A 12,279-nucleotide genomic window follows, 5' to 3' on the forward strand; every position below is an offset into this window, starting at 1 on the left:
TTTAGGCAGACTTATCAGTTCTGGTTCCACCTGGCACTGGCTGGAAACCTTGCCTCCTATTTCCCCAGTTTTCCAGGCTCTGACGCTGGCAGACGCCCCCAGAGCAGCCCCTGATGTGAGTGCTACTTCCCTTTCGGGTTGTAGTGCTCTCTTCATTTTTGCCTCCTCGGACTTTCTCGGGTTTCGTAGGAGTTAAACAGAATGTTTACAGGAATGTTTACTAGACTGAATCTTCAGTGTTGTAAACAGGATGGTTTCCCAGACATTCTAGACATTCATAGTGTGCTGTGTTGTCAGAGGTGGAACCTTGGGCCTGGATACAGTTTGGGAGTTCTGGAATCTGGAGACTGTGGAGAGAGATCTGTGGAACCTTCTGTTTTGAGTACAAGGAAAGGGGTTCCTTTGTACAAGCCAGCAGCAAGATTAGGCATCCAGAAATGGGGGAATGTGTTAAGCAAAACAAGGACTATCTGAGTACTTACTATGTACCAGACCATGGTAAGCCCTGGGTTTGCCTGATAAATGTGTACCAGTCAGTTAATCTACAAGCACTTACTGAGTACCTGGCACGTGCTGGCCCTTGGTCAGTGCTGCAGGAATGAATGATAGGATTGCTGCCCCAAGGAACTTACAGTCTGAGTCTAGGACAGTGTTTTACAATATGTGGCATGGCGCTTGGTAACAGTGCCTTAGCTGGCTTGCTAAAATCACAGTCTCCTCGGTGACCCTCCTACCCTCCAGTGTTTGAGAACCATGGGTCTGGGGAAAAGTTGGAGGAAGCAAATGTACGGTTCAAGGTGGCCCCCTGGGGACACCAGATGGGGTGCGTAGATGGTGAATACCTTCAGCGCTGACAAGAGGGAATAAACTCTGCTAAGGGCTCAAAGAGAACACACAGTAAGCTTAATTGGGATGGAAGAGGAGAGACCATGAGGATTATTTTCTTTACTCTCTAGAATTTGGCTTCTTATCATGACTTTACCCCCTCAGAAGGGCAAAATATATGTGGTAGTGATGGAGGTGGGTTGTTAGAGATCAGAAAAGAAAGTAGGTAGACTTTGTTATCTCCAGGAATTTCAGTCAAATCTTCCTCCCCATGCCTTTTTTAATCTTTTACTTCGCTGCAATCCAGCACAGCGTCTCCTAACCTTTTCTCTCTCTGTCGCTTCCCTTTTTTTTAGATGGTGGCAGACAAATTATCTTTAATTCACAACGCCTTTTGAAAAGCTATAGTCTTGTAAGGAAGCCTTCTGACAACTCCTCACCCCTTTGGAAAGGCAGTGCCTGGGGTCCTGAGGCGGTGAGCCCGCTGCTCAGGTTGACGTTGGTGGTGGTGTAATGCCTTTGGCAGATGACACATAGGAGTGTGAGGAAGACTCACTATTGTGGTAAACTTAAAGAAAACACAAATGGAATTCCTTTTTTCAGTCATTAGCACACAGCCAAAAGTCTGGGACTGCAAGGCTCTGTAATCTCTTCATAGCTATTTCTGTATACAGTGGTTCCTGTTTCATTATGAGGCTAATAGCAGTCCCAGATTAGGAAATGTTTGTATTGATAAGTCCAGTTCTTAATGGGTGAAAGAGGAAGTTGGCCTGCCTTGAGCTCACCCCACTGCAGGGGCAGTAGCCATTTCTTATCCCTTTCCTCATGGTTTGGTTGGAAAGCCAGTCCTAGGCACACTAAATGGTCCGGGTCACACCTGGGAGGGGCGGGGCCTGCCTGCACCGGGGCGTTGCCGATGTTTCCCAGATGTCAGGCCTGTGGCCACCACCTCCATCCTGACTCTACACTGCTGCCCCTACTGTTACACCACCACCTGCTAGGACATGGCTGTAAGGTGGGTCTCCTTAGAGAGGCGAGCCCCACAAATGGCGGACCAGGACAGTTGGTGGCTGTGCACTAGCTGGTGAAGAGGTGGATTGTTTCAGCTGGCAGCCAGCCAGGCTCCTGCACATCATCCACCCTCCCTGTTCATTCCAGTGCCTGCTGCACAGAGAAGAGTCATAAACATTTGTTTACTGGCTGTTGAAAGAATTACAGCATTATTTATTTTGTCTAAAATATTAGAAACAACCCAAATATACATCAATATGGAATCATATATCCATAGACAAGTTCTATGCAGCCTTTAAAAAGAACAAGATCTATGTATAGGTACTGACGAGGAAAGAACTCTCATGTTATTTAGTAGGAAAAACAAGCTGTAGAACGACAGTCCCATCGAGAGAAAAAAATAATTTTATACACAGAGAGGGTGTGCGCGCCACAGACAAGACAGACGTGTATAGAAAAAGTCTAGCAGTACATAGCCCTCCACATCCACAGGTTGCGAATCCACTGATTCAACCAACCTCGGCTCAAAAATATTCCCCCCAAAATTCTAGAAAGTTCCAAAAAGCAAAACTTGAATTTGCTGAGCACCAGCAACTATTTACATAGCATTTACATCATATTAGGTGTTGTAAGTAATCTAGAAATGATTTAAAGTAGATGAGAAGATGTAGGTTATATGCAAATAGTACACCATTTTATATAAGGGACTTACTTGAGCGTGGGCAGATTTTGGTATCCGGGGGGTCCCGGCAGTAAACCCCCACGGATACCAAGGGACAACTGTATACACTAAACTGTTAAAGTGGTTATTCCTGAGAGATGGCTATCCAGAAGGTTACACAAGATATATTATGTTTGAAATCAGAAAAAAACACAGATTCTTTAGAAATTTCAGAGAAATCTGAATAATTGACAAAAATGAAAGTTAGGATTCTAAGACTAGGATTTGTGAAAATACCTTAACATCTCTAAGAAGGAAAAAACAGAAAGTTCTTTTTAAACAATGCTTGCTTCCACCAGGTGCCCTCTAGATCTCCCTGGAAGCCAAAGAGAAAGGAGTAGAGCCTGCAGCGTCCGGGACTACACACTGCGTCTCCTGCAGTTACCTTTGTAAAATACACAACATGGTTCAGTCAGTTTAGATAATTCTTAAAGAAACATCCAACTTCTATACAAATTTGCGCCTTTATCACTGATTAAACCCTTTTGTAATATACATGTGGTACTTAAGAAAAATATCCCCAGCAACATCTATTGATTTGGCGGTCACATTGGTGCAGAACATTTTCTCCAAGATTTTAGCTATGGGTTGTTTTTTCCTTCTTTCCAGCATATCCATACACTTCTGAGAGTGAGTCAAGTGGCCGTGGGTTGAGACTCACCCAGCTAGGGCAATAAAGAGAAAAATTAGTCTAATGCATGGTCTTAACAAGAGGGAGAGTGTGAGCATGAATAATTAATCTCACTAGTCTGTGGCAATCAGATAAAATGAAGTCCCATTTGCTCAACCTTATTAAAAGAGAGAGAGCGTGGAGGGGAGAGAGAGATGCTAAAGGTTGTTGAGGGACTCGTAACGTGGGAAGAACCGCCTCTGAGATGGGTAATGTGTTTTCTAATCTCTGCGGTCTTTAACTAAACGTAATGGTCAAGGTACTCTTTGGATAGTTCTGATTCATTGAATTATTAAACATTTTAGAAAATACTTGACTCCTGACTACTAACTTATACGATGAATTTGCAGTCTTTTTGAAGAGGGATTAGATCCCACTGTTTCATTCAGAAATGATCTATCCTCTTGTCAAAAAAGAACTTCTAAAAAAAAAGTATAAAGACATAGGAACAGACTCAATATCAGATTTTAATTCTTATATTTATCATGGAACATTTCTTCCTGCTATAGATGTTGAAGTATTTTAAAAAGAAGAAGAGATTGAGTCCAAAAGCCCTCTTGAAAGCTGTATAGTGATACATAAGTGCAGAATGTTACTTTCAGGGTAGACCATGACATTGCTGGTGTTTTTTTTTTTTTTCTCCCTCCAGGAACCGATTTTCATGTAATTTTTAGGATATTTACTGTAGATGGAAGATTTGATTTATTTCTATGTCCATACTTGGAAGAAGAATCTTATTTTGGATATTTTACAGTTGAAATTTTCTCAGAAACTTTTATTTTCAACTGCATGAAAATAAAAATAAATTTAGCTTGTTCTCTATGGTCTTTAGGGATTAAGAAGGCATTTTACGGGCTTCCCTGGTGGCACAGTGGTTGAGAGTCCACCTGCCGATGCAGGGGACACGGGTTCGTGCCCCGGTCCGGGAAGATCCCACATGCCGCGGAGCGGCTGGGCCCGTGAGCCATGGCCGCTGAGCCTGCGCGTCCGGAGCCTGTGCTCCGCAACGGGAGAGGCCGCAGCGGTGAGAGGCCCGCGTAACGCAAAAAAAAAAAAAAAAAAAAAAAGGCATTTTACATTTTGAAATTGCTCTCTTTCCTTTCAGATACCGTGAGCAGTTTTACTTAATATTATAGTGTTGTTTTGACTATTAGGAATTTCCAAAGATTCAATTGTTAGAAATATGTGTCAACAATGAGATCAATGGTTTTCAAGGTGGAGTCAATTTATTAACCTCTCAGTACTAAAATAGGAATCTGTACACTGATAATTGATAAATGTATAGGTTAATAAGAAAAAATAGCACATCATTTTCATGTGTGGGCTAAGAGGAGACTCTACAAAATATTAACATTAAAACTTTTGAGTTCAGTGATTAATTTTAACCACATGATCAACAGAATATAACGTATGCTCACATGTGTGTGTGTGTTTAAATGAGGAGGATTTTGAACAGTGAATTTGGGTGCAGGGACTAACTATGTCTTCAGTACTTACAACAATTACTGACCCATGGCAAGCACTTAATGTTAATTGAATTACTAAGATCTTTTTAGTAAAAGACTTAAATAATCTTCAGAAAGATTCCTTATGAATCATCCTTGTTTCCCCATTTGCTGGAGAAAAGGCAGTGTTCAAATGTAATGAATACATTGTCTAGAGATCAAGGATACTCTCTTACTTGCCTCCATACCTTATGGAACAGAGCTTACTATAATTAGCTGGTGGAGAGTGACTGAAGAGAGATGTTGGGGAATATCAGTTATACCTCAATTAAAAAAATTTTTTTTTAACGTTTGGGAATAAGACTATGTTTTGGTTTGTAGTTTAATCTAAAGGAATCATCTAGTGGTTAACTGTACAAGCTTCATCATCCTGGATGCTTATACTGTTTGTTCTTTTTACCTTCTGTGGTATAAATACAGAGGGGGAAAAGAGAGAGAGAACCTGTACACAGACTTCTTGTTAGCCTCCCCCATTAACTAATCAGAAGCAGTCAGTGACCCTTAGTTTCCATGCTTCTTTTTCTGTGTTAAGAAATTGGGATACCGAATTTCCCCATTTGGCATTTTTTTGTGTCCTATGAGTTTGTTTGCACCTTGGCCTGGAATTCTTTGGATTTTCTTTTCTCTTGTGTTTCCTTTTGTTGTTCTAAGAGCCATCCTTATACTGTCATTATCTGGAAGTGGTCAGGAAATGGAGTATTAGAGCCTCTTCTCTAATGGGAGTTGGTGCTGTGACCGTGCCCCGGGGCGACGCTGGGTGGAAATTGTTTGTGCAGGCCTGCTGCCCCTAACGCACACCCACGTGTTTTTCCTCCTCCCCAGATCCTGGTGTATAGCCTGGAAGCAGAACGCTGCCTCTCGAAGCTGGGCAACGCGCTTGGCGACTTCACCTGCGTCAACCTCCGGGACAGCCCTCCCAATCTCATGGTCAGTGGCAACATGGACAGGAGGTAGGTGTCAGTAGAGTCGCATCTTAGAGCCACAGGCAGCTTCTCTTGAGGCCTGGCCGCTCGGCCTCCACTGAGCTCACTGATTTCCTCCCCGGCTCACCCTCCTCACTTCTCACTCACATCTCTGCCCACCTGAGTTCAGCCCTGATCCCATAAATACCATCCCTGTGAACTTGGAGAACAAAGTCTTGTATTAGGTAATAGTTGGATGGAGTTGCGTCTCTGCCTCATTTCTGAAACACCATGGGAAGGTTGTCTTTTAGGCCATTTGGTGGACGCAGTTGGTGGAAGGTCCAGTGAGACCACTTGGAATATCTTTTGTCTCCCTGCTGTAAAATTTGTTTGGCATTTAAAAGCTCACTTTCTAATATTAAAAACAACAACCTAAGGGATGAATCATGTTCAGCAAAATAGGTTTGCCTGCCAAATGATGTCAAGAGTGTGTTTCAGACCACTATGGTGTCCCTCCGGTGATGGGGGAAAAAAAGAGACTTCATGTGAACAGATTCCAGTTTCTATTTAGCTGATTAGCAGTCTTCCCTTTAACGTATTGGCTTAGGGAGTTGGATTTTCCCGGTACAGGGTCCAGTGCCAGCTCCGGCCGCTCCAGGACCCATCAGCATGGAAGGATTAAAGTGTTTGAAAAGACTGTCTGAGTCCAAATTTTAGGCTTTTTTCCTTTCTCTTCCCTCTCCCCCTTGTCTTTTCCTTTTCTTTCTTCTTCCTTTTTTTTTTTTTTTCTTCTTTTTTTGACTGGTTATCTGTCATGTCTGATCCAGTGCCCTGAAGAGAGGTAGCGTGGCTGGAGGCCAGGTTCAGCTGGCGCCCCCTCCCCTGGCCAGCCCCGGGCTGCAGGTGGCGGGCCACTTGGTGGGGTATCAGATCGTGAGGCGGGTCCTCCTTTGTGCCAAATCCCAGACCTCTGTCGTACCAGTGCAGCAGCTTGCAAAAATAATTATTTTGTCAGATAATATTTTCAACTTCTGACCTTCACTACTACTATCTCCCTCCCAGAGAGCAAAAAGATGTGAGTATGCTTTATTGAAAGAAAATACCTGATCTTTTTTTCCTCGAGCCCTCCTAAAACAGCTGATACTTCTCATGCTTGAGAATTGAACTCCTCAGTGTATGTCCAGGCAGTTTTTCTCTCTGAAAAAAAAGAAAACAAACTAGGCTTGATAAGTGGCCCCACTTGTGGCACAGCAAATGAAACACATCAGTTTATAGTTTTACTCTCCCATTTTCAGTTCTGACTGAGCTGTACAAAGGCTTCAAGCTTATCTGATAGGATCTACCCACAGGGACCTAACAGCTCTTCGCCTTCCAGGAGAGCAAATGCAGAGGGCTCTGTGGGGCATCCAGATGGAAGGGTTTGGGATTGTAGGTTATGCTTCAGAGTTTGTTGACAGCATGACCATTTAGGTGTTCAACCACAGCTAGGCTCCCAGGAAACCAAAATGGTGTTCCAGAGAAGAGACCTCTGCTTTCTATATAACGTAACCTCATTAGCTCCAGAAGCACAGTTACAGCCAGATTGTCATGACCATTGTCAGCTGCACGTCCTGCTGTCAGTGAGGAGGCCTGTACATACTCGGTAAAGCTGACGTTTTCCTCTGGAGCAGGGCTGCCTGACCATGCTCCCCGTTGCCAGAGGAGAAGCCGAATGTGCAGTGTAAAGGGCTCTCTGGTCATTTTGAAGGCCAGACCTGACCACGTTAAAAGCCATTTTATTAGTAAACCAGTTACGTTTTTTGTGGGTTTTTTTACACCCTTTGTCTTTTTGGATGAAAAGAATAGACTTGGGACTTGGAGTTGGGGAGGGGGCTATCCAAAATGGCATTTAATCAGGGCCACTTGTAGATCTGTGTGCCGGCTATTTGACCGCTACTGGTACCGCCGAGCCTTGCCATCATATATAAGATTGTTCTTTATGACTCACATTAACAGGGTTAGCAATATGAATTTCAAACATGGGGCTTAAAAGCACTATACATCTGGAAAAAGGAAGGAATAAGGACTCTAGACTTTTAAGTGATAGAGGTATGTCTTGTGGGGTTTTTCCCAGAGACTTAATAGCTATGAGTAGGAACTCATCAGAGATGCACACCCAGGCTTGTACAGCTTATGTTTTATTTCAGAAGTGGGACGGAGGGGGCAAATACTATGAAGAGAGCTAGGTGGCTATCACTTCATGACAGATGCAGTTTAAAAACCTTGGAACCTCCATTTTTATTTAAAAAACTGAACTTCTATTGCATTCTCTTAGTACTTTATAAATAACTTGAGAATGAAATGGACTCGAAAGGTACATAAAACTGTCCAAGGTTAAAACAAAAATAAAGTTTCTTTAAGGAAATCAGCTTGAGTAACTTTGCTAATAACATGGGTGGAATTTTCTAAGGAGTTGGTTTTTTTTTGGGGGGTGGGTATAAGCTGAAATTAAAAATGAAACAAATAGCTCACCTAGCTTGTCACTAGAGGTTAAGGAGAGTCTGATAAAGATTAAGAGAATGATCAGGGTGGGAACTGAGTTATGGTTGGATTGTACTTTTCCCTCGCTGGGAGGGAAGGGTTATAAAGTGGGGTTATATAGGTGGGGCTCTGCACAAGAGTTTTAACACTACAGATCAATGAGGTTTTTTTAATGCGTATTTTGTCCCTTCCTGCTAAGCCAAGAAGAAAGAGTGGTAAGTAACATTAGAGGAGGGAGCGGTGTGCATCCGGTGTTAGGACAGGACGCTTGTGTCTTACCACAGTGTCTGTCTAGTGCTCAGAGAGGGCTTAACTGTGTATGTTTTGCATTTATTCTGAGATGCACTTTTTTTTTCTTTACATTTTCACATCTATGAAAATCAAGATGTGTCTTTTATAATAACATCTTACAAATGGCAGCATGTTAAAATATTACATAAAGTAATGGTGCTTCTTGAATTGGATGGTGTTTTCAATTGAATAAAAGTCTGTATTTGTTCAATGAAGGCAAAAATAAATCTTAGGAATTAGAACAGTTATGAGAAACTTGAATGGGTTACCAAGATAAAGTCTGCAGGAAATAGACCACTGTGAGTTTTTTTGTTTTGTTTCTTTAGTTTAACCTTTGGGGTTCACTGAACATTTAGAATCTGTAAATGTATGTCTTCCACCAAATTTGGGATGTTTTTGGCCATTATTTCTTCAGATATTTTTTTCCACACTGATCCCTTTCCCCTCTCCTCTGGAACTTCAGTGATGTGAAGAACAGACTTTTTGATATTATCCCACAGGTCACTGAAGCTCTATTCATTTTCTTTCCTAAGCCTTACATTCTTCAAGTTGCACATATCTACTGATTTAACTTTGGGTTCATGAACTGTTTCCTCTGTCACCTCCATTCTGCTGTTGAACCCATCTAGTGAATTTTTTATTTCAGATTTTATACTTTTTTGGTTCAAAATTTCCATTGTTTCTGTTTCTCTGCTCAGAATTTCATTCATTCTTATCATTGTACCTTAACCTCATGGAATATAGTTACAATAGCTGCTTTAAAGTCACTGATGATTCCAAAAGTCTGGGTTATTTTAGGGTTGACATTTTCCCTTGAGAATGGGTCACATTTTCCTGGGGCTTTTGGGGTGGGGGTATGTCAAGTAATTTTGGATGTATCCTGGACATTTTGTGTCCACTTTCGATCCTGTTACATAATCCTCTGGAGGATGTTGAGTTTTGTTTTTGTTTTAAACAGGCAGTCCCCCTGGTTAGGTTCAGACTGCAAGTTGTGTCTTCCCTTCTGTGGGTGGTGATTCCAGTGTCAGTTCAATTTCCAAAACCTTTGCTGTGCTTCTCTGACTGCCCTGCACACGTGCCACCCAGAGGTTAGTCTGAGCTGGCAGTGGTTGAAATCTTACCTGAGCCTTTGCTGTACTGCTTTGGGTCTGCGCCTGGGCCACGCGCGGGGTCGCACGCGGTATCACGGGCTCCCCGTCTCCAGTTCCTCCCTCTCTTCATCCCTGTGATTCCTAGCTTTCAGGGCCCTTGTCCCCTGGGCCTCTGACGAGAAGATGGGGTTTCTCTCAGGGTTTCACCTGCTGGCATCCCTACCACCATGCAGCTCTGTGAATAGGGACTGTCTTGGGGCAAAACCAGACAGAAAAGAGATGGGGGAATCCCCAAAAATGCCACACCCACGTTCTTTGGACTTAGGGGTTTCTCTCCTTGGTTCTTCAGAAAGAGGGTGTTTCTGTTAGCGTTTTAGCTACCACACAGCTGTGCTACAGGAGCTCACACTCGGGGTGAGGCTGTGAGAGAGAAACTCCTTTCCCCACGGCCCCTTCCTCCCTGGCCACTTCCCCCACAATCCACTGTAGTGAGTCAACTCCCCAGGGTCCTCAGGTGTTTGCTTTTTGTGTTTTGTCCAGAGGTTTGGGTTGTAGCAGCAGAAGACAGAGGCAGTAATGGGCTTACTTTAGGTCAGATGCAGAACTCCTACTCTCTTTAAATAATTTAAATAAACTGTTTAGTTGGCAGTAGAGGGCTGTATTAAAGGGGGTCCCTTCCCATTCTGTTGCTCTTAGTCTTCTCATCTGGGATCTGCTCATTTCTAACGAATGAAATCAGGGATCTAGACCAGAGAATGCTCTGCTGGGGAGAATCAAAATAAGAGTTGGTGATAAGGGTGGGACTTCCCTGGCGGTCCAGTGGTTAGGACTCTGCGCTTTCACTGCCATGGCCCAGGTTCAATCCCTGGTCAGGGAACTAAGATCCTGCAGGTGGCACGGCGGGGCCAAAAAGAAGAGTTGGTGGTAAGGGCGTACATCAGGTTGTTAGTGGGCTGCCAGAGCAACATGCACTGAGCCAACAAATCCCACTGCTTTTCCTCCTGTAATCTTAAATTGATTTAAAAAGTTTTTAGCTTTATTGAGATAGAATTCACATACCTACAATTCACTAATTTAAATTATACAATCCAGTGTAAAGTTCACAAGGTTGTGCAGTCATCACCAGGTCAGGTTTAGAACATTTTCATCACCCCAAATAGAAACCTTGTGCCCATTAGCAGTCACTCTCCATGTCCCCCCAACTTCTCTAGCTCTAGGCAACCACTAATCACTTCCTGCCTCTACGGATCTGTTTTAGATACTTCATATAAATGGAATCATAGAACGTGTGACTTTTTGTGACTGGCTTCTTCCACTTAGCATAATGTTTCCAAGATAAACCTGTGTTGTAGCTTGAATCACCACTTAATTCCTTTTTATGGCCAAGTAATATTCCATTGTATGGGTATACCACATTTACTTATTCATTCATCAGTTAACATTTGGGTTGTTTCCATTTTTTGGTTATTATGAATAATGCTGCTGTTACCATTCAACTACATATTTTTGTGTAGACATATATTTTCAGTTCTCTTGGATATATACCTAGGAGTGGCATTGCTGGCTTATATAACCCTATGTTTAACTGTTTGAGGAACTGCTAGACTCTTTTCCAAAGTGACTGTACCATCTTACAATTCCCACCAGCAGTGTATGGGGGTTCCAGTTTCTCCACATCCTTACCAGTACTTGCTATGGTCTCTGATTATAGCTGTCCTAAAGGTATGATGTTGTTGAACATCCTTTCATGTGCTTTTTGGCCTCTTTGGATAAATGTCTATTCAAATCCTTGGCCCATTTTTTAATTAGGTTGTCTTTTTATTTATTGAGTTGCAAGAGTTCTTTGTATAGTCTGGATACCAACCTCTTATCAGATATGACTTGTAAATATTTCTCCCCGTTCTATGGGTTGTCTTTTCACACTTGATAATGTCCTTTGAAGCACAGAAGTTTTAAATTTTGATGAAATTCCATTTATCCAGTTTTTCTTTGTCATTTGTGCTATTGGTATCATATAGCAATATCATATCATATTGAAGAAGCCATTTCCTAGCCCAGAGTCACAAAGATTTACTCCTATGTTTACTTAAAAGAATTTTTATGATTTTGGCTCCTACACTGAGGTCTATGATGCATTTGGAGTTAATTTTTGTATATGGTGTGAGGTGGGAGTCCAACCTTATTCTTTTTTGCATGTAGATATATATTGTCCTAGCATCATCTGTTGAAAAGACTATTTTTTCCCCATTGAGTTGTCTTGGCACCACTGTTGAAAATCAGTTGACCATAAAATAGAGAGCTTACTCTAGGTACACTCATCTGATTGAAATTTAAAAGGATTTATTAAAGTAAGCTGAATGTTTCTGTGTTTCCATACATCATTTTTGTCCACTGGTGGTGGTATGGGCTGGCTCGTAAGGGTTGCAGAATTTTCGGTCTAGCAGAGCTCTTTAAGACCATCTAATAGCTGGCCCAGCTAAGGAAACAGGTCCAGAAAGGTCGAGCGATCAGTCCAAGGGGCTTATTACTCTTTATGGGCAATAAGCAAAGAACTCTAAGCTTCCGAGATACAGCTTTACAGTACGTAGAGCTCTAACCATAGCCTGCTTGGATTAAACTGGGCAGTTCTACCTGAAAATACATGTCTTTCTAGTTGCTATTAAAAATGAATCGTTCACCAAAGGCCATCATTGGTGCTGTATATATGTTATAGCTACTAATTTGGGCATATAACGTTGTTTTT

General features: G+C 42.2%; 1 protein-coding gene across 1 annotated transcript in view; it reads left to right on the forward strand.

The window, feature by feature from the left end:
• FBXW8 (F-box and WD repeat domain containing 8) overlaps nucleotides 1-12,279 on the forward strand; it is a 112,886-nt gene that overhangs the window by 87,761 nt on the left and 12,846 nt on the right. The window contains exon 8 of the mRNA XM_067700744.1: nucleotides 5,555-5,682. Within this exon, the coding sequence (XP_067556845.1) occupies nucleotides 5,555-5,682 (128 nt within the window). The remainder of the gene's footprint in view (nucleotides 1-5,554; nucleotides 5,683-12,279) is intronic.

The sequence above is a fragment of the Pseudorca crassidens genome, chromosome 12 (genome assembly GCF_039906515.1).
Source record: "Pseudorca crassidens isolate mPseCra1 chromosome 12, mPseCra1.hap1, whole genome shotgun sequence".
Lineage (NCBI taxonomy): Eukaryota > Metazoa > Chordata > Mammalia > Artiodactyla > Delphinidae > Pseudorca > Pseudorca crassidens.